Source organism: Sylvia atricapilla, chromosome 25 (genome assembly GCF_009819655.1).
Source record: "Sylvia atricapilla isolate bSylAtr1 chromosome 25, bSylAtr1.pri, whole genome shotgun sequence".
Classification (NCBI taxonomy): Eukaryota; Metazoa; Chordata; class Aves; order Passeriformes; family Sylviidae; genus Sylvia; species Sylvia atricapilla.
Genome location: NC_089164.1, coordinates 1496098 through 1518789, shown reverse-complemented (window position 1 = coordinate 1518789; position 22692 = coordinate 1496098). Strand labels below are relative to the sequence as shown.

Below are 22692 nucleotides of genomic sequence, written 5' to 3'. Positions count from 1 at the left end.
CATGGAATGCTTTGGGATGGAAGGGACCTTAAAGCTCATCTCGTTCCACCCCCTGCCCATGTGCAAGGTCACCTTCCAGGTTGCTCCAAGCTCCATCCAACCTGGCCTTTAATGCTTCCAGGGATGGGGCAGCTGCTCTGGATGGGGAATGGAAAATGGGATTGAAGTATAGAAGGCAGAAGATGCTTCCTTACCCTCTGAATTCATTTTGAACTGGACTGCCCCCCGTGTCCTACATGGAATGTGGAAAAGGTGGCTGCAGAATGGATAAAAGTCAAGTCAGGCAAATGTCCAGGATTATGCAATGGGCTGTCCCTCAGTGACCCAGGTGACTTTATGAACCAGTGATGGAATAAACCATTTGTTTGAGGTGGATGGAAAACTTTGTGTGGCCACTGAGGATGTTTGTGTTATGTAGCTGTCAGCCACGTGAGCTGGAAACACAATAGGCAGAATTCAGCAATACAGGGCAAGGCTTACCAGAAGAATACCTGGTGTTTAATCCTAATTTTGCCCCTGGCATCTTGACCATGAATCCAACGTGTGTTTATTCACCTTCAGGCCCTTGAAGGTGGCAGCAGGAGCAGAATCTTCAGGAGGTTGTTCCTTCAGCCATCGCCGTGGGTGGGATCGCCGAGATCTGAAGGAAAGGAGGGGGAAAAGGCCTTTTTTTGGTGTTTAAAGTGGTTGTTAACCTAACAACCTGTGCGGATGAAAAGGTGCAGGAGTGTGGATTCAGGGCTGGAGTGGTTGTTGTGACTGGAGACATGAAAAGGTCCCGTGTAATTCGGTGACCCTGGGGTTAGAGCACGCGCGGCCCCGACTCCGCCGGGGGATGTGCTCAGAGCAGACCCCAAAAAAATAAAATAAAATACCTTCTGCTTGTGTAAGCAGTGGGAAAACAAGCAGACACTTTATACTCTGGAAAGCCCAGTAAGCCTCAGGAAATTCCTGCATTCTTGATTTTATTTTGTGGCGGAGGGCTGCGGGGCGTGTGTTTGAAAGATGAGCAAGGTTGCCTCGCTCCAGCCCAGCGCCACGGCCTCGATAAGCCGGGGCTGAAAGGCTCATTGTTCCCTGCAGGAGCCCCATCAGCTGTCACTGCTCCCTCCAAAACACTGCCTTGCTTCATGAAGAAAAGTGCTGAGATCGCGTTTCACGCCGAAGGAGAAGTTGCTGGTTGTGTTCAGTGAGAGAGGCGTGTGTGAAGTGTCCCACCTCGAGAGAGCCCAGAGCTGGAGCTGCCTTGTGATTTTCTAATTGAAACACTCGTGTTCTGCTGATCTTTTCTCTGAGCTGCTGCGTTTTTGGAATGGGTCCTCTGTTGTTCTGCTTTTGCTCCAGAAGGTGGTTTTCCAGTTGAGAGCACCGTGGACAATGTCCAGTTTTTCTGGGTTGTTGCCCTCATGAGACATCCATTGGTGGAGGCACCAAAGAGGATGGATGGTCCTGCCACGATCTGCCTGAATCTGCTGTTTGCCATCACTGCCCCAGTCCTCTCCTCTGACAAGGTGTCTGCTGCTCCTCCGTGCTCAGAAGGTTGCTGCCTTCCGAAAAATGGCAGATGAGCAATCCCTAAATGCACAAATGAGAACATCACAGGCCAAATCCTCTGCGTTTGAATCCCGAGTCTCTTTCCTAATGTGCTTGGCAGAAAACACCAGATCTGCTCAGGGGTTTTCTTTGTGGGATCCCTTTCCATGGGTCCTCAACTTACTAAAATTAGTGTCTTTTGTCCAGTAGCTTCTGGAAAGGTCGCAGAGTTGTTTCTGTGTTGGGAACATCCCTTTTGGTGAGGAGAAAACACAAAGAGAGGAAGAGCTTTCTAATGCTCCTTATCTAGAAGGATGTTCCTTTTTGGATGTCAGAGCTGCAGGTGAGTGTCAGGTTAAGGATCAGGAGAGCTGAGTGATTGCACCAAGGAAACGCCACCTTCCTGGCAGTTTTGGTGCTGTTATCACCTCCTTTGCTTTAAAAAGTCCTAGTGGCAAAGCCTCAGGTGGGATGGGAGTGTCTGGTTTGCATTTCCCTGGTTAAACCTGTCACCCGTGCAGAGCCTTGCAAATCCTTGGGTGGGTTTGTGGCTGGAGCTGAGTGTGTGCAGCACATGTTGAGCATCAGCAGCAAAGTTTTACATAAGTGCTGGCAGGTCTGGTGTGTGTGAGCATCCCCAGCTCTCCCCGTGGCCCCGCTGGTCCTGAAACACCAGCTGGGATGGGGCAGACAGCAAAGGCAGCTCAAAAAGCAGAGGTGAATACAGCCTCCAGATTTCACCCCGTGTGGTTTGTGCTTCCCTGCCCGTCCATGGTTGGGTTCCTCTTGGGTTTGTCACCCTTAGAGGGTGCTGAGCCCTTCCTGGGGTCACCCCACGCTCTTCCCACCTGAGCTGGGGCATCCCTGAGCCTGGGGAAATGGCAGAGCTGGAGTGGATTTGGTTAAAGAATTATACATACAATCAATGTGTTTGCCTTAGGCTCTGTTTCCTGATGAAGAAACACAGGTTTTCTGGTTTTTAAGATTCTCTACTGGGGAAAAAAAATAAACCTGACCAGCTTTGGCCTCACCTTACAGTGTTGACTCCTCCCTTTCAACAAGCTTGCTGGCTGTATTTCCTCCTTGCAGCAAAAACCCCTGGACACCACCGGCCAAGAAGTTTGGAACAACCAAATTCAGTGCTAATCAAGGTCATCTTCAACCTTGAAAAACCCCACATTTGTGCAGTTTTTTTGCCTTTTTTTTTTTTTTTTTTTCCTTTTTGGCAAGGCTGCCCGGGAGCCATGTTTCCATACATGTGGTTTGGGTTTGGGAGTCCCTAAAATAAAGATGCGGGGTTTTGTTCACGGCAAATCCCGGATTCCTTAAAACTGTTCCCGCAGATGTGAGCACGATCCGAGGCCACTGATGCTGGGAGTGCATGGCAGGAATGAAACCATGGAGGTCCAGATGTTGGTGGTTTTTCTTTTTTTTTTGTTTCCTGGGCAAAGGGACAAACTCGCAGAGGAGCCAAGCTGCTCTCCGCGATTTTCCGTATTTGAGGAATCGGCGGCGAAGTCGCTGATTTCCAAAAAAAAAAAACCAACTCGGATTTGGGAAATGCTCCCTCTGCCCACCTTCCCTTGTGGTGATGGAGTTGTGGGCGCCTGCAGTCGCACTGTGGAGGTGTGAGGAAAGCTGTGAAACCTGAAATTTTATTGCTGGTTCTGGGTTCAGCCTGGAACGACGCATCTTGGAAAACCTTTGGAGGGAGCAGCACTCGCAGTCGGGCCGTGGCAAATCTCTGCAGTTTCACTGCTCAAAGACCTTTAGATGAAAGGGCATATTTTATTGATTTCATGTTGAGTTTATTGCCTGTGTAAAAGCCAAATAGCCTTTGCTGGCTGCATCACTGAATATTTCTGCATTTTTAAGCCGGGACTGACACACTTCTGCTGTGTTTTCTTGCCCTGGTTGACCGTGAGTGAGTCATTTTACTACTCTGTCCCTTAAATTCAGCATCAGTGGGATAAGGAGAACACGTGGCTAATGGGAGAACCTTTCATGTTTGTGAAATGCTTGAAAACAGCTTTTAAAATACTGTGTTAACCTAGAGACGTTCATAATAATTATGCTGTGATTATTATGGCCATAAATTAATAATTATTTGTAGTCTTAACACCTATATCTGCGTGCTTTATGGGGGCTTTAGATGGAGATATGTTTCTTGCAGATATTTTAAAAGGAAAAGGAGCCTTCCTGGAGATGATTTCCTGATGGGAAGTGCTCTGGTCTTGGCTCTCCAGAGGGGTTTCTTCATCTCTTTCATGGCTCGGTTTATAATGAGCTGCACAGCTGGAGACTCAGGAACAAACTGAATAATCTGAATTTGGTGCCTTTGGGGAGTGCCCCAGAACGTGCAATGTCTTGTTTCTGCATCAGGAGTCGTTTGCAGAGGAATTTGATAGAAATTCCCTGCAGTGATTTGCTGAGCTGACGTTGGGGGGATCGCAGCCTTCAGTCCTTTTTCCACACTGAGATTCAGGACATTTTTAGGCCGTGACCACTCGTCCCCCCCCATGCCAAAAATGCACTTGACACTTGTAAGTGATGCACTTTTCAGCAGCGGAGCTTTGCTGTGCAGCAGGCTGCAGGGTTTGGGATGGATTTCCTGCCATTGCTGTGTCCAACAGCCCCAGTCATTTTCTGCCTGCAGATCCAGTTAATCACCACAAGGGAAGCCTGGCCGACACTAACAAGGGAACGTATTTTTTAACGATGTTTTGCTGGAGAATTGATGGTGTTTGCTGTGATGGGACTGTGTTTAATCTGCAGTGCTTTTATTTGTTGCAGAGATCCGTGCCCAGTTGGTAGAGCAGCTGAAATGCCTTGACCAGCAGTGTGAGCTTCGGGTCCAGTTACTGCAGGACTTGCAGGATTTCTTCCGCAAGAAGGCAGAGATTGAGATGGATTACTCCAGGAATTTGGAGAAGTTGGCTGAGAGATTCCTGGCTAAAACTAGGAGCACCAAAGACCAGCAATTCAAGTAGAGTATTTGCCTTTTGTTTCTGCCCTTTTTTTGTTTTCACCTCTCTTGCTGTAGAATTGATTGCGAGGATAGGAATAGAAAAGAGAGTTGTTGGAGTGAATGTAGGCACCAGCTCTGCTCTGAATTCCAGAGACAAACATCCCCCAGGTTCGTGTTGAACACAGAAGCCATTCCCAGTTTCTGGGTGCTCATTCGTGTCAGTAATTCCCGGTAGATCACATGTTGTTAAGAGGGAATGGGGTGCAAGAACTGGAATGTGCAAAAGGAGTCATTTTCTAGGGAAGGGTGGGCAAAGCTGTGTGCCAGATTCGGTGGACAAAGCCAGGATTTCCTTCAGTGTCAATGGCTTTGGTTTTCTGAAGGGAAGCTGTTCCCAATCTGTTCCCTGCTGTCAGTTCTCCGGTTTTGGGATCCCACACACGCTCTGCGTGGGAGTCGTGTTGCAGCTCTGCTACTATCACTTCAAACAGCAGGGAAATAAGGCCAGTAGCACTTCCAAAGAGAGCTGTGCCTCTGTGGGTGGGGGAATCCCTGGGTACCGAGCTGGTGGGACTCAGTTAAAACCTAAACATGTCCTCACTGACAATCTCCTGAAGCATCATTTACACTTGGGTCTGGATGGGCTCTTTGCTGGATGTTGGTTCTTCCCCACTTCTCCGAGTTGGGATGAGTGATGCAGATGGAACTTGGGTCCACATCCTCCCGATTTTTCTGAGGTGCTTTTCCCAGGAGGACAGGCCGTAGGACAGTGGGGTGGGTGAGGAAGGGGCTGCGTGGCACGGCCACGTGAACCCAGCACAGCACTCCCATCTGGGCAGTGCTCAGCCTTGCTGGGTTGTGTTACCAGGGCAGCAGCTGGGGAAAACACAGAGCAGCAGCAGCAGCCTTGGGATCTGAATCATTTGTGCTCTGGACATTTTGGGCTGAGAGGATCCATCTGGGGCTGCCCCCGCCCAAAGCGCAGCGTCACTTTTCGCATTGTTTGGGTCGGGACGTTCTCCCTGTGTTTGTGTTTGTTGCTGTGTTTGGAGGGATGTGGGGACACAGCAGCAGCTTCCCGTTTCCAGCTGCAGCAGCTCTCTTTGTGGAAGCCATTAAGGAGGCACCATTTTAAGTTTCCTGTCTGCACAGCTTTGATGTCGTTCACTTCAGTTCTCATTTGGAGCACACGTTGTGCTGCTGTGTTCTCAGGAAAGCAGAGCAGAGCTGTTTGACAGACTGGGGAAGAGTTTTTCTGCATATCCATGGACCTGTCAGAGTCTGAAGGATTTTTCTTTTCTTTTCCTTTAGAGTGAAAGTGTTGTTACAGCTGTAAACTCTGCACGTCCTGCAGGTGCCTTTAAGATGGCACTAAAGAGATGATGTCTTGAATTACGATTTTCCTCCGCAGGTGTGATCGGTGTTTTCAGCTGATTTTGTTGTTATTTCTGGTGAAAATTGAGGTGATTTTCTTTATGTTACACCCAGTGAAACAACCCATCAGAAACACTTTTGTGTTCAGCTCGGGAAAGTTGCATAGAACTTACCTTTTGCTTGGGGATTCAGAATGAATTTATGAAGTGGAATTTTTGACCGGAGTTGAACAGAATCCTGCAGGATTTGCAGGGAGAGGACTGGTGCTGCTCAGGCTCCTAATTTCACTTACTTTAGCAGCAGATTGCTCCTGCCAGAAAAACTCCTTGCTGTTGGAATATGGCATCCCTGCGAGCTCTGAGTCCTAAAAACACAAATTAATTCGGCCAAGAGTTGGAAGGAGAGAAAAATCCCCCCAAGTCTGAGGCTGCTGGGTGTGTGGGCAGGGTTGCTCAGCCGTGGCACAGGTCAGGCTGGCCGTGCAGCACTTGTTTGGTCATTCCTGTGCCAGTCAGAAGAATGCCAGAACGCCACAGGGATCCCAAGGGAAGCAAATCCCGTCTGAATCACGGCGAATATCGTGGCTGGCATCTCTTGTGGAGATGCTGGAATCCATCAAAGCCCAGCCATCAGCTCCCTGCTCCTCGGGATTACACGTCTGGGAGAGGAGCTCTGTAATTGCCTGACCCTATAAATACCCCATAATAGGCTGCTCTCCCCAGAAGCTGGTAATTACGTCGGAAGGTACCGTATCATTCCCTGCCTGCTCCCCGTGGCACATCCCCTTTTTAGATCTCCTGACACACGGAAATCTGTCAGGCAGCCACCCTGTAATTTGCATGTTGCTTTCCTGCTCTGCAGCTCTGGTGGAATTGCTGCTCCCACTGTGCTCCTTTAAGGGAATCATCTCCAGCCAGGAGGATTGGGGCTGAGCCCTGGAATTGGAGCGTGTGGGTTCCTCCACGCTGGGAGGGAAGAGCAGGGTGGGAGGTGCAGGCTGCTCTGGGCTCCCCAAAGCCTGGGGAGGTTTGTTTTGCTCAGATGTGGCTGTCCCAGAGTTGAGCAGGAGGCCACGTTTGTGTTGAATCACGACATGGTTTGAGTTGGAAGGGACCCTAGAGCTCATCCAGGACACCTTCCACTGTCCCGGGTTGCTCCAAACCCAGCCTTGGACATTTCCAGGGGTGAGGCAGCTGCAGCTTCTCTGGGAATTCTGTGCCAGTTTCTCCCAGGAAAGATTTTCCTCCCAATATCCCTTCTAAACCCTCCCTGTATCAATTTGAAGCCATTCCTCTTGTCCTGTCCCCCAGCCCGTTCTAAATCATCTCTCTCCATATTTCACCAGCTCCTTCAGGCACAGTTAACTCTGCCCAGAGCTTCTCCAGCCTCTCCAAACCCAGTTCTCTCAGCCTTTCCTTGCAGGAAAGGAATTTCCCAGTTGGGCTGAAGGGGAGCCCTGCACTGCTCAGTTTGAAGCCTCACCACAGCACCTTAAAGTGATTTCCAGGGGTGGGTTTGTGTTACCCTCATCTGGTGTGTCTGAGGGAGAGGAACAGATTGATTCAGCCAGGGTGACACAGGAGCTGGTGGCAGTTGGATTCAGCCCAGGTTTTACTTGCTTTAAACTGCTCTGTTAGACCTCACTGAGCCTCTTTTCAGAATGTTGGGCTTCTTTTCAATTAGGCTGTTACAGGGAATGGTCACACACAGTATTTAGGGGATATGTTAAATAGATTCCTCAGCATCTGGTGGTAGGTTTTCAGAGCCCAAGTCTTGTGGCTGTGGTTGCTGCAGGAGCTTGTTTGTCCCAGGTTTGGTGCCTGAGGTGTAAATCAGAGCATCCATCTCACATCTTGGGTCTGGAATCCCTGCGGGGCTGGGTGTGACTTCAGCCCTCCCAAAAAAAAGGCTCTGTCCCACTGCTCTCAGACCCTGGGACCTCCAATCCCCAGCCTCCAGTTCTCCTGTTCCATGTGATTTTTGTCCTGGAGGCATTTGCCTATTCAAATCATCAGTCAGCAATGTGAAAACCGTAGTAAATCTGGAGTGATTGCTTTTGAGGGAGAAAATGGAAAAAGAAAAAAAGAAAAAAAAAAAAAGACAAGACAAGGCTATTTTAAGGCCATATTTTAAATCAAGATAATCTTTGGAAGCAGGATCCTGAGTAGCAATTGTCAGCTGGAGAGCTGAATGTCCAGGATATCCCAGCATGAAATTCAGATGGCTTTCTGGCAGCCTTTGCCTTCGAGTGGAAGATGCAGAATAAGTCTGGCAACCTCCAGGCTGAGCACTTGTAAACAACAGATGTTCATAACTGGAATCTTTTGGAAGAGCAGGGCAGGGAGCAGCATGGATGTCCATGCTTGTAATTCTCAAAATTTGCAATTAACACCGAGCTGCGTCAGGGAAAATCAGATGTGGGTTTGGAATGAGCAGCTTACAGAGAAGTTCAGCTTTAATTTTCCTGAGAGCAAAGTGATTTTGGTAAAGCAGGGATGATACGGGTGGTGAGGGAGGAATTGGCAGAAGTGTTTGAACCACGTGAGCTCCACTTACATTATTATTATTAATAATAATAATAATAATAAACATTCTATAGGCTCTTTTTGTGGTTCTTTGTTGCTGAAACCGAGTCCTGCACGTTTCTTTCTGAGTCTGTCAAATAACCCCGTTTGGAAGGTTTTTGTGAGCATTAAACCTCCATTGATTCAGTGACCTCTGTGAAGGCAGAGAGCCAGGGATACACGACCAGAAATGGATGGAAAACCTCAGGGAGAACTTTTTTTTGTGCTGTTCTTCATCATCTCAGTGCTGCTGGCCTCACACCACGTCTCTGTGATTGTGGCCTCTCTTGCCAGAGCAAACTGCAGAGGACAAAACTCAGAGAGGGCTGCAGGAGTATTCAGAGGGACAATTAAATCTCTGCTCTCACACTTGGCCCGGCTCCAGCTCTGAGGGTTGGCACAGTTGGCTGTCCTGGGATGCACCAGCTTTGGAGAAGCCTGTTGGACACTTCCAGGGGAAATCTGGATATTTTGGGGAGAGCAGGAGGTGGAACAGGAGACTTCAGGTGTTGTTTTCAACACCTCATCCACAGCAAGGATGGTCAGGGAGGTTTTCTGGTGCCGTGGACAGTCCCTTAGAGAAGGACTCTTCATCAGGACAAGAAGTGATGGGCTCCAACTGAGAGGGGAATTCAGGTCAGGTATTGGGAAGGAATTCCTCCCTGTGAGGGTGGGGAGGGACTGGCACAGGGTGCCCAGAGAAGCTGTGGCTGCCCCTGGATCTCTGGAAGTCCAAGCTGGACAGGATCTTTCCCTTCAGTAACATTTTCATTCTCATCTGGTTCATTCCTTTGCCTTGTAGAAACACAGGGCCCCTATTTCTTTTTCTATGGGTATGATTTTAGATTTTTTTTTTTAATTTTAATCTATTATTTTATTTTGTTACTGGTGATTTTTTTAATTGGAATCTGTTCTGTAAGATGACTTTTCTCCCATTTGCTTGCCGTGCCCAGCTCAGTGTCGCTGGCGTCTCTCCCCTGCCTGCCTCCAAGCAGATCAACCTTTGGATTGTCTGCCAGTCCCTCGTATGAATGAGTGATTTCATTAAGATCCTCGACACTCAATCTTTCCCTTATGATCTTTCTGAGGCCCAGCTGAAAGCTTTGAAGTGGAAGTTGCACAGGACCCCATCAAGATAACACCCCAGAAAACCACAAGGGCTCCATCGTTTGTGGTTCCCTAAAAATCTGTGCACAGCTTCCTCCTGCTGCTGCCAGGCTGCCCCCGTGGCTGTGATCCTGCTGCCATTTGGGTCTAACCTAAATAAACACTCCGTGCTCACTATCACCACATCATCTTTACCCCAGGAGAAACAGGGCTTGGAATAATCCTGCGCCTTGGCATCTTCTGCCTCCTCCTTTTTCGCCCGCGGGGGAGTTGAGTCAGAAAGTTGCTGCCAGTAGAGAAGCACCAGCGCTCTGGGAAAGGTTCACATCCTCATCCTGAAGTTTTGGGGGTTGATCTCATCAGTTTTATCTCTCCAGGGTGACATTCTGTCGCTCTGCAGGGTGTGTGGGGATGGGGCTCGGGGTGGTTGTACCCACCAGACCGTATTGATGTTCCCATCCCTCCTCTGTGGTGACATGGAGCTGGGAGTGCCTCTGCCAGCTCCTTTGAGGGCTGCAGTGGTTCATGGGCATCACAGTTTGCTCCCTGCCATCTGCTTCTGGTGAGGGTTGGAGAGGTTCTGGTGTAGAGCTCCTGTTGGGAAAACTGCTCCATGTCCCAGCCCAGCTCCAGAGGTGCTGTAAAAGTCACCGTGTGAGGAGTTTTAAAGGATGCTTGGGAGCTTTGAAGCGAGTCTTTCCTTTTCTGTTTCGTTTCTGCCTCGAAGATCTGCTTTTTGCTGGGGAAATCATCACTAGCAAATTCAGGAGAGGTTTTTATTTCCCTTCCTTGCCGTGAAAATGCTGGATCTGTACAAAAGCAAGAGCCCGTCCAGCAAGGCACTGAAGGGGTTATTGAAAACCAAGAGTCAGCAAGAAATTAAAGGGATTTCAGATGAGAATCTGGCTGTGTGTGGCTCGAGCATCCCGAAGGTGACAATCCTGGCAGCCTGTGGGTTTTGGGGTGATTTTTCCTCCTGCAGGATTTCCTTTCATGTGTAACCACAGCGAGTGTGTCAACAACCCGTGTGGCGCCAGCAGCCACCAGCCATTTCCCTCACCAGCCTCTCCTGTATTTATTCCTGCTTTTTCTGCCCTGGAATGGCCAGGACAGCTGGGGTTTGGCCACTTAACTCCTGCAGCTCTCCTGCTTCCCTTTCCCTAGGGAATCAGAGAACTCCTGCTCCTTCCCAGGGGGGTTCTTGGAGCCACAGCTCCTGGTGCTGGTGGCTCCCAGCTCCTCCAGGCTGCCAGGAGTAAAAACTGGGGCTTTTGAAGGGTTTTGAGGCAGGGTTTTGGTCAGCTGGTGGAGAGTCTGAGGATTTATTTAATTTTTTTTTTTGGTTCCTACAGAAGTTTCAGTCCCAAACTCTTCGTGGTAATTTTCTCACTTGTAGCTCCGCCAGCTTCAGAGGGCAGAGATGGAGTCAGTGGGTGAAGCAGTCCAGATCACAGGCTGCACTCAGTCCTGAGCTTTCCAATTTATTTATTTTTTTTCTTTTAAGAAAAGGAAAAAAAATCCAGATCAGCTGTTCTGAAACTCTTTATCTAAAATTATCCGTATTGCAGCACAAATCCAGCTGCTGGTGTCATGAGAAGGGTAATGAAACTCTGCCCTGGCTCAGTTTTGCCATTTTCCCAGCGTTTCTTGCAGCAGAGATTGCTGTCCTTTCAAGTGCAGAATATTCCCTTTTAATGGAAATTAAACTGCATTTCTTTGAGGAGGAAAGAAATCCGATAGAGTTTTGTACAATAATCAGGGCTTTGCACCACAGGTTTTATTCTTTTCTGGCTAAACGTTATTGTGCTGTAAAGGAATGGTAAACAGAGCTGGAGAGAAATAAATGATATTGTTAAAGCTCCTGGATCTGCTGCTGGAGCACCCCGTGAGAGCCCAGATTTCATCTGGGGTGAAATTCTGGCCCTGAGAGACAGCTCATTCCTTCCAATCAATGAAATGCTGACCCAAAGAATCCGAGGTTCCTCTCCTCTCCCCTGCTGCCCTTTGTGCTGCTCGTTTAGGGCTGCTTCAGCTGAAAGAAGGTGGGGAAAGTTCAAAGATGAGAAAATCCAGTTTCTTTTAGGAGTGCTGCTCTCTGTGGCTGGGGACAGATAGAGGAGCCTTCCCAGAATGGGCTTTGCACAGGAGACACAACGTTTTGTTTCCTATGCAGATGTTGCTTGGCTCACTGGGTGCTTGAAATCTTTTTTTATTTTTTTTTTGTTGTGGTTGAGACCCAAATTCTTGAGCCAGGACTGTGAAACCTCCTGTGAGACACTGGAGCCATCGCCCTCCCTCCCTCAGGCTCTGATTTATGCACTAAATCCTGAATTCAAAGGGGAAAAAAAAATTAAAGCCTTGCCCTTGGCAGCTGGAATTTACAGGATCTGTTTGTTGGGGGACAAAAAAAGCTCATGGAGATGTAGAGAGATGGAGCTGAGGGGGTGTTTTCTGTATTTCCCTCTGCTCCTCAGCATCCCACAGCCACATTGCCAGCCCCAGAGCAGTGTGTGAATCCTGCTTTGTGTCCCTGCAGGAAGGATCAGAACGTGCTGTCACCTGTGAACTGCTGGAACCTGCTGCTGAACCAGGTGAAGAGGGAGAGCAGGGACCACACCACCCTCAGTGACATTTATCTCAACAACATCATCCCGCGCTTCGTGCAGGTCAGCGAGGACTCGGGACGCCTCTTCAAGAAGGTAACTGAGAGCTCCAGCTCCCCACTTCACCTTGCTTCCTCTAAAATCTATTACTTGTTGTGGATCCATTTATTGGGGGAGTTTTTTTCCCCTTTGGGCTTGATTTGCCTTGGAATTTTTCAGGCATTTTCCCCTGATGTGGCCAGTTAAAATTTGTTGGTCTGAATTTAGGTTGGGTTTTTTTTTTGTTGTTTTTTTTTTTTTTTTGTCTTTTTTTTTCTCCTCTTTGCCTGCTCCACAGTTTTGATTGGATGTTGAAAATGTAAATAAATTTTAAAACCTTCCAGTTCTACTGGCCTCTGAACGTTAGTGGAGAACAACTCTTTAAAGACAGGATTTTATGTGCCATGGAGAAATTGCTGCTCAAAGAAGAATTAGGGAGAATCCCTGCGATGCTGGATGATAAAAGGATGCATTGTCCTTATCTGGGAAAAGGAGAGAACACAGCTGAGCTCTCTTTTGTTTGCCCTGTCCCCTTGATTTCCACCTGGGAAGGAAGGTGGGACATTGAGGGAGGGTTCTCCTGTTAGGGATCTGTTCTTGCCATTCAAGGAACACGATCTGGAGGCTTTGAAAACGCTGTTCAGGGCTGATGGCTGCTCCCTGCGGGGATCTGCCAGTGGCTGCAGCATCTGCCTCCTCACCGGGGGCAGTCATTGCAAGTCTTCGCTGTGAAAAGCCATTTATTATTTCTCTGCCCCCTCTCCCACCCCCTGCAACCTGTGCTGGGCTTGGGGAGTTATTTCTGCTCTTGTAAGGACTGGAGAAGGGAAGGGTTGTTCAGATATTTTTTTATTTTGTTGCTTCGAGTTTAAAAAGAACCTTACCAAAAGCAGTTTGTTTAGGCTGTTGGAAAATGACCATAAAATGAAGTTTTCTGTCCAGATGCACCTGAAGGAGCAGCATCTTGGTGTGTGTTACGAGTTTTGTGGGTGTGATTTCTCTGGGAGGACATAATCTCTGCCCTTCCCTCTCTGCCGGCCCTTGAGGTTTTTACTGGAGGATGGTTTTTACATTTCACATTCTGTTTCTCTTGCACTTCTTCTTTTTTCTTTTCCCCCCTAAGTCATTGCCCGAGCAGAAGGAGGAATCTTCTCCTTCTCAAGGAACGTCACACCGAGGCCTTTTTGACCTTTTAAAACTTTCTGGTAATTACATTATGGTTGATTAGATACTTACACGGGATTATTGAAGGGCAGTTACTCTTCAATTCCTCTAATCCCTCCAAAGGAGGAGTAATCTCCCTGTTGAATTTCAACAAGGGCTGTGCTGCAGCAAGGTGGCCTAGAAAATAAATGCCTTGGCAAAGGATGACTTGGAAATTGATATTATCCCAGTTTGGCTGGGGATGGCAACCTCACCTTCAGCCCCTTACAAAGCAGCACAAACCCGTGTTTTATGTTTTATTTTGGGTGGCAGGGCTAGAATAAAACCAAATAAATGACCAATCTGCAGCAAAATGCCATCTCTGCTTTGTTTCTCCCAGGCCAAGGGCAAACTCCACGTTAATTTGTGCAAAAACAAAAGGCACTTGTTGCTAAATCCCAGCTCCTCGTTGGGCTGTTGGCCAGGAAATACCAGCTTGGCTGGAGGCCAGATCAGGTGTTTGATTACAGCCCCACTCGTGCTGGGTGCTTACAACCAAAAACTGCATCCTCTCTTATCTGGTGGCAGCTGATAAATGGAGAAATTTGGCTGACGTGGCTCTGTTTGTGCTCTTCTCACTTGAGCCTCTTCCCGTCCTGAGCTGCAAGAAGCAGCTGGAATCAGTACAAAAGGTGCTGCAGGCTGGAAAACAGATGAGCTGTGTGATGAAAATACTGCAGATCAGCTTTGCAGTCCGTGGATTTAAAGGAATATTGAAATTATAAACCCCCCCTCTGTGGCACGTTTGTAAAATACCCCCAAAGCAGCACGGAAGATGGCAGAGTATCTCTGAACTCCAAGCTGATTTTTTTTCCACCTTTTTTTTACCTTTTCCTGGGTTAAAAGCAGGGACAAGCCAAACCAAAGCCAGGCTGCCTGATGGTAGATGTTGATGGGGAATCTACCAGCTTAAATCTGGGAAGCGTTTAGGTTGCCATGAGATGTGGAGAGGATGGTGACACAGAGATCCTCATCTGGGGGCAGCCCAAAGCTGATCCTGAGGCATAAAATCCTTTCCTTGAGCCGTTTCTCTCCAATCAAAGCACTCAAACCACGCTGGGATGCAGGAGCAGGTGAGGTGGGAGGACAGGCAGGAAAAAAGGAGATGCTCAAGGTCCTTTTTGTCACTGAGCCCTTGAGCTGCTGTGATCAGGGCTGGGGGAGATAAGGGCTGTGCTGGGAAGGAAAGGTGCTGGTAGTGATGCCTCAAGTTTTAGCTTTTTCAGATTCCGAGGGTGAAGATCTGAGCCTCAAATTAAGTGTCACTCAGCTCTGCACGCAGCAGGGACACAAAACAAACCCTTCTCCTGCTGCACACCAAGGACAACTTTCAGCCCCAAAGCACAACCAAGGGTGGGCTGGAGGGAGGGACAAGGATGGGACCTCACAGCCTGGAGCTGGAATGGGACAATTCAACCCCAAGGTGCAAATGGACCAAAACTTATAAAAATGTGAGATCTCGTGACTGTTGGTCCATTTTGGGTCCATTTTGGGCCCATTTTGTGCCCATTTTGTGCCCACCTTGGGTGCAGCCCTGCCCAGGCTCTTTCCCTGCCCAAGGTGTGTCCTAAAGGCCTTTCAGTAAATATCTATTTTATTCTCTCAGCTCTGGGCAGTCTCTGCTCCAGCTCAGCCTTCCATCAGTGCTCAGCTGAGGGCTGATCTCTTCTCTCCAGGCAGCACTGACAGAGCAGGACACAGCCTTGAGCTGCACCGAGGGGAATTTGGGTTGGATATTGGGATAAAAAGTGTTTTACAGAAAGGAAAAGTGTTTTACAGAAACACTGTGTTGATTTTCTTAACTTGGGGAGGTGGGGGGAATTGTCCTGGTGACAAATAAATAATTCCACCTTGGGGAAGAGGTGATGTTCAGTAGTTTGGGCAGAGTTAATGGTTTAGGGCTGGCTTTGGTGCAGGGTTGGAGCTGCCAGCCCTGGTGCCACCAGCGTTGCTATTCCAGTCACCTCTTTCTCTCCTGGAAAATCCTCCTGCTTTGATGTCTGCTCCTTCCCATTCCTTCATCTCCTTTGATTTCTCCTGCTTGTCCTCCTTCAGCACGGCCCCTTGACTTAATTATGTCTACATTTCTGTATCTAGGTATATATTTCTATTTATATTTCTATTTATATTTTCACCCTCCAATTTTTTTTTCTATTTGAGCTGATTCCTGCTTTGATTTCCCCTTTTCCCTCTATCCCTCTGTCACCCTCTCTGTTTTTATATTTATATATGTATTTTTTCCCCCCCCAAAAAAAGAAATATTCTTCTATTTGAGCTGATTCCTGCTTTGATTTCCCCTTTTCCCTCTATCCCCCTGTCACCCTCTCTATTTCATGTGACCCTTCATTTCTCTGCGTGGAACAACCTCCTGTTCCTTGCATGGTTATCAGCTTTTCTTGCCTCCAGACGTATCTTTTGAGTGGGATCCCTTGGGATTATTTATATATGTAGAGACCTTTGAGCAGCAGTCTCTTTAATTTGGTCCCTTTAATCACTCTTCCCGTGTTGTCTCTTTGAAATTTTCCTAGAAGCAGCCTGATAATCTTGTTCAAATTGAAGGGGAAAAAAAGGAAAAAAAAAAAAAAAAAAGAGGAGAAAATTACATTTTTTAAAAGACTGTGGAAGGCTCACTTTGGGCAGTGTCTGAACAACCTGATTCTTTTCAGTTTGACACGTTTTTACATGAGGAAAGGGGGAAGTGACTGGTAAATGTTCATGGGCAGAAGGGCAGATTTATTCTGTGAGCCTCAGGACGGGCTGTTCCTCTGAGCTGAGCCAGGTACCAGCTCAGCCTCTGCCTGCCCTGCTGGGTTTAAAAACACATTTTCTGCTCTGGTTTTAGCTGGGAGGTTCCCTGGGCAAGGACCTTTCCCTGGTTATCCACTTAATTGAGGATATTTATGGGGGAGAAAACCCCGTTTGGGATCAAGAAAACCAACGTGAGGATTTAAAATTCTCCTGTTTTAACACCTTTGATGGTGGGGAAAAAAAAAAAAACCAAAAAAAACAATTTATCTCGTGGTACACTGCAGGGTGTTTGATGTGAAATGGCAAATCCACAATGAGTTGGTTAAAAAGCCTTGCAGTAATCAAGGAGGAGGAATTATTAATTCTCTGAAGGGGTCTGTGGTGACCTACTTTGGAGCTGCGTCTCCTGCTGCTCTGCCACCAGGATGTGACAAATCTTAAAGCATGCCACACGTGGAGAAACCCCAGCCCTTGACAGAAATGTGATGGTTAAAATGCTGGGCGTTGGTAAAAAATCTTTCTCCATCACGGTGTAAATTTATAAATGTGCAGTTGCCAGGAGTAAAACTCTCAGTGAGGTGCAGAGTTGGTACCTCTGTGTTACATCCCTGCTCCTCTGCTGGCAGCCTTACCCTCACTCCACACCATTCAAAAAGCATGGGATTATTTAGTATTTATTCCACACTTTATTGAAGTGTTACTTTTAAAAGATGCAGAGACCTGATGTTGTTCCAGAATCAGCAGATTTGGCCTCCAGCTGTCACCCTCTGACCACAACTTGAGGCAGCAAATTAGATAAAAATCTCTTTATCTCGGTGTGTTGCACATTCACCCTCCCGTGGCTTGAGCCTTTGCTGGCTCTGGTTGGGTTTTTGGGGAAAAGCACTTCAGGAACTCCAGGGAATTTGGATTTTTTGAAGCCATCCCATCTTTGTGACAGGACCTTGCTGGGGCCGGAGATCCGGGGCAGAAAATGTTGACAGCATTCCTGAGCTCTCCTCTTTATTATCCCCCCCCAAATATTTGGAAGCTGAAGTCGTTAATGTCGGGTGGAATGCGGAACAGCCCCGCAGTAGAATCCCAAAAACATCTTGATTAAATTAGAGGGGAGGTGGAGGGGAGGGAGAGCTGGAACAAAGAGGCTGTTGAGGAGCTGGCACGGCTCGTGCTGGGAATTTCTGTTCCAGCCAGGGGTGGCAGAACCTCCAGCCCTGCACATGGTGCAGATACACCCTGGAGTAACAAAGGAGTGTGTGTGTGTGCTCACAGCAGCCTCCTGGGCCGGGGAAAACCTGCATCCCAGGCTGGCATTGCTGCCACATCCTGCTCTGATTCCCTGGCTGCTGCTGCTGCCCGGGTTGGCAGAGGAAGAGGAGGTCTCTTCATCACCTGTCTGGTTTGCAGAGGAAGGGGAAGAGTGTTCATTCCCTTTGGTTTGCAGAGGAAGAGGAGGTTTCTTCATCACCTCCCTGGTTTGCAGAGGAAGGGAAGGTGTGTTCATTCCCTTTGGTTTGCAGAGGAAGAGGAGGTTTTTCTTCATCACCTCCCTGATGTCCAGAGGAAGGGGAGGTGTGTTCATCACCTCTGGTTTGCAGAGGAAGGGAAATCCTCCTCCTCTTTGAGAGGAAGGCAGCAAGGTTGGTGATGGGTTTGGAACACAAGCCCTGGGTTTGGGGCACAGGTTTTCTGAGGAATGACTGAAGGAACTGGAGGTGTTCATCCTGGAGAAAAGGAGACTCAGGGGTGAGTCCATCACTCTCCACAAGCCCCTGAAGGTGGCTGTGCTCAGGTGAGGCTGGGCTCTTTCAGCTGACAGAAGGAGAGGACACAGCCTCAGGCTGCACCAAGGGAAATTCAGGCTGGGTATCAGGGAAAAGGTTTTACAGAAAGGTGATGAAGCGCTGGACTGCCCTGCCCGGGGAGGTGTGGAGTCACCATGCCTGGTGTGTTTAGAGCAGACTGGATGTGGCACTGGGGCCAGGGTTATTGAGGTTTGGGGTGGGTTGGACCCGATGATCCTGGAGGTCTCTTCCAACCCGGTGATTTGTGATTCTGGGGAGGGTGTGTTGGTGACCTCGCACTGCCCAGCAAGGTGAGCAGCTCCTGTGCCCTGTCCCAGGGCTGCTCCTCCACCCAGATCATCTCCCAGATCTCCAGGAGAAGGGTTTGACCTGATCAGATAAGGGCACACACTTTGTGGGGACACTCCCACCCCACATGCACACCCAACTCATTAGTGGAGCCAATTAATTAAGATTTTGTTGCACAAGCCCTTCCTCACGTTAAGGGAGGGACGCACAGACGTGGTTGCAGGTACAGCCAGGGGTAGATCAGAGTGAAGCTGATCAGAATATCTTTTATTTATTGCCTGGTTTACACCATGGATCGTTCTGCCTTTGAAAGCACACAGAGTAATGCAGAAAACACCACCAATACAGAATTTGCTGCAATAGCAGTTGATATTGAGACACTCACAGCTGCCAGGGCTGTTGTTGTCTCTCCTTGGCACGGATTTTGGTCGTAATTCCGTGGCACTTCCTGGCATGAGGCTGGAATCTCTGGTGCCTACATGGCAGTGGGATCAGCAGCCTTTAATCTGCACTTGGAATTCCATGGGAATTCAGGGAAATCCTCTGGGTGCATCACCTCCACTGCACCCGAGCAACAACTTTTTCCTGACCTCCAATCCGTTTCCCTCTGCCTTTCCCAAGCAAACCCTTCTGCTTCCTCCAATATCATTTCATTTATCAGGGTCAGCCAGCTCAGCTTTTTATTCTCCTAGTAATTTTTATTTTTTTTTTTTCTGGTGGAATCAGTGCAGGGAACAGTTTTACATTAACAGTGCTCGTTGCACAGCTCTTGTTCTGATGTCCCCTGCGATCTGTCTTACCTTCATCTTAATGGAAGGCTTTTTTCCAGTCCAGCAATCCAGCAGCTCCTTTCTCCAGAGCTCCTTTTGGAAGCACGAGAGAGTTTTGTGTTTTGACAATTTGGCATCTTCTTCTTCTCCCCTTTTCAACCCGAATCTGCATTAAAATACTCATTTTAATCTCTGCTGTATAATTGATGCTTCAGCAGTTTGTGCAGCAAATGAGCCTGCTTTTTTTTTTTTCTTTTTAATTTCAAGAAATGAGCAAAATGAGCTGGAAAAAGTGGGGTGGGGAGGCAGATGTTGGGGCCAGGCAGTTCCAGCAGCACTGGCAGCGTGTGGCTGGAAAGCTCCTTCTGTGTGAAAAGTTCAGTGCTCAGGGCACTGAAGTGGCAGTGCCACTGCCATTCCTCATCTCCACGGGGAGGAAAAGGCTGCCAGGAAAACCCTGGAGACCTGAGCATTTCAGGCTTTCTGTGCTAAAAGTCACTGACTCCTCAGGCAAACATTGGACCTGAGGCCATGGAAAAGGCTCCCAAAATTGAGTGAGAGCCCTGGGATTGTGGGTGTGGGGTTTGGATAGAAGTGTGGGATAGCACAGGGTGCAAAACTCAGAGTTTAAGGCTTTAGTATATGGTAATATATATAAGGTAAATGGAGGATTAAGGTGTAGATTAAGTTCTTTTTCACCTTCTTCTTCCTGGCTCTGGGTGGGGTTTTGGAATTGGGTGAATAATCCACATTGTGGATTATTGGGTGGTCGGTTATTGGGTTAAAAGTAAAAATAATTGAGGTGTCATTTCTTAATTTGTGCCTAAAAGACCTTGGAAAGAGTTAGAGACAGAGCCATTTTTCACTTTATTAGCCAGAATTCACAACTTGGGAGACTGTAACATAGATTAGAACTAATAAACTTCTGAGTCTGAACACAAAAATTGTATCTCTCAAGTTTTTGGTCCTGGCTCTAACAGAACAAAAGAAGATGAAAACCCCACAGCAGCCCAGATCCCTGCAGCCTCAGCCCCTTCTGCTTCCAGAGGTGGAAATCCCAGAGGTTTGCTGCTGGAGCTTGGGAATCACCACCTCTGTGCTTTTCTCTCAATTAGAGGCTCCTCAGGGAAGGTTTTCCTTTGTCAGCATTTGTGCCAGGTGCTTTTCCTTTTTTTTCCAAGATGAGATTGGAACATGGGGAGAATCCAGAGGATGAAAAAAAAATCCCAAAATAATAACAAAAAGCCTCTAAATAAAAGCCTTTTTTTTTTTTTTTTTCATCTCAGAAACACACTCTGAGCGCTGCTGAACTGGACAAAATGGGGAAAAGAATAATTTAGATTAAAATCAGATAATCTTTCTCTTCTGGCTTTTCAGTTTATCAGTGTGGTGTTGGGTTTTTTCCTCCTGGCTGAGCACTATCTGGACTCCCTGGGCAGAAATGTTGGTTGCAGCGTGGGTTTGGCTGCGTTGCCTCTTTATCTGCTTCTTCTCCTGAACGTTGTAGGCATAAATAATCTTGAATTTATCAAATTTGCTTGCCCCAGTGGATATTAAACACTGGTAACGTGAGGGTTGGAGCACACAATTGCTGCCTTGGTAGGCAGTGAATGAATAAACCCCATAAACTGAATTAAGTTATTCTTGTTACGTGCTGCTTTCCTTATCCTGCTTTTCTTCAGCCTCCACACCAAGCCTTGTACCCACAGCCTTGTTTGATCCTGTGAAAACGGGGAAATTCTGTTCTTTTCAGGCTGGAAAATGCAAAACCTCTCCCGTTCCCTGGAAATCTCCATCTCTGTCCCAGTGACTGTGGCCGTGTGAGATTTCAGTTTATTACTGCTCCTGGTGCAGAGTGACCCCGAGTGCCCGTGGGCTGGGCACTGACTGGATTTGCCAGCACAACCAGTGGGCATTAATTGGGCCAGAATCATTTGTGGGTGCCCCGTGCTCACTTCCTCCACAGTGTCTTCCTCAATTAACTTTGGTTTCTGTGTTCTCTTGCAGAGCAAAGAAGTGGGGCTGCAGCTCCAGGAGGATTTGATGAAGGTCCTGAATGAGCTCTACACGGTAAATCCAACTTGGTTTCTTGCCATCTCCTCGGGCTGAAGGGAGAAGTGTTGGGCTTCTCCCTCCAAAGGGAGGAGAAAAGGCTGCACTCCCTGCTCCAAAGCTCCACAAATCCCATTTCTTCCCCAATATGTGCTCGTGTTCTTTCAGCTCTCTCAAGTGTTGGCTCCCCAAAGGTTGATTTGTTACTTTGCTGCAGCGATGGTTTGTAAGAAAGAGCCAGAAATGGGAGAATTATTTCCAAATAGGCCAAAAAAAAAAATCTTGAGGTTTGAGCTTTCAGAGGCTCCCACTGAACTTATTTGTCCCTCAGCTCTCAGCAGAGCAGCTCCTTTTAGAGGAAGAGTTTCCCCTCTGGGCTTTTTGCTTCTCAGTAGAGACACTGAGGAAGAGGAGGGACGTGTCCCCAAGGGTTCCCGTGCTGCCTGGGGATTTTTCTTCTCCTCCTCACACACATCAATGGAAAAGCCTCTTGCCTGATGAGAATTCTGCTTTCTGCAGCTGCTACTGAGCCAGCTCTCTTCTTCAAAAGCAGAACTGGCTGTCGAGTGGCTCAAAATGGCTTTTATTTTGTCCTTCCTCACTGATTTGTTGGGTCATGACATTGAGATTTACATTCTGGTCTTCTTCCTCCTTCCAAAAGGTGAGCCAGGGTTGTTTCTCAGGCTGTGGCATGTTGACCCTGGGGTGAAATTGGGGGGTAAAAATCAGTGTTAGAGAGTTTCAGGGGGTTGCCTGAAATTTCCTGTATCGGTAAAACGTGGAGAGGGAATTGTTTCATTCCACTTTGTTCCTATCAGAGCCTCAAAGGCAAATATTCAGTCACATGAGCACTCCAGAAATGGTTCTGTATTTGAGGGTGTAATCAGCTCAACTTTTGAGTCCTGTCATGGGTGGGATCCTGAGGAAGCACATGGATCTGCCTCTAAAATCAGATTTTAGGAGCTGAGATCAGTTTCTGATCCAAGTTCAGCTGCCTGTGGAGTTTCATGGACAGGGGATCATTTTGGGTGCCAGGCTCTGACAGGTCTTTTTTTTTTGAGCCAAATAGTGAATTCTGCTCATTTTTCTACCCCTGGAAGGAAGAGCTTCCAGAATTCAGCCTTTGCTAAACAAACTGAGGGAAGGTGTTGATATTTTTAATGGCAGTGCTGGGAATTTCAAATCTATTCATTCATTCCTCCTGCTGCAGAACTCTGAATTGTCCCTTCACCAGAAAACCTTTTCCTTTGCCAAAAGCCACTTCTGATCATGCTAAAAAATGCTTTTTTTTTTTTTTTTTTCTTTTTTTCTGGAATTAAAGCCACCCCACCAGTGATTAAATTTAGTGGTACTTTTAGAAATAATTCCACCTCTCTTTCTGCTGGATGTGGCACTCAGGACTCTGGGCTGGGTGACAAAGTGAGGATCAGCCAAAGGTTGGATGACCCTGGAAATCTTTCCCAACCTCAGTGATTCCCTAATTCAATATACAACAGATTGGCACAACCCCTGCTTTTAGGCAAAGTGGATCTGGGTGAAATTTTTACTTTATCTACACAATAAAAACACAGAGGGTTGTCCCAGCCTGTCATTTTTTTGTCCTGTGCCATCAGAGAGTCACCAGTGTCCCCACAGCAGAGC

At 47.6% G+C, this 22692-nt stretch overlaps 1 protein-coding gene across 2 annotated transcripts in view; it reads left to right on the top strand.

Annotated features, from left to right (window-relative positions):
• Positions 1–22692, top strand: part of SRGAP2 (SLIT-ROBO Rho GTPase activating protein 2) — a 94244-nt gene that overhangs the window by 26940 nt on the left and 44612 nt on the right. For both annotated transcript variants that reach the window (XM_066335908.1, XM_066335906.1), the window contains exons 2-4: positions 4327–4519; positions 12083–12245; positions 21007–21069. In XM_066335908.1, coding sequence (XP_066192005.1) covers positions 4327–4519; positions 12083–12245; positions 21007–21069 — 419 coding nt within the window. The remainder of the gene's footprint in view (positions 1–4326; positions 4520–12082; positions 12246–21006; positions 21070–22692) is intronic.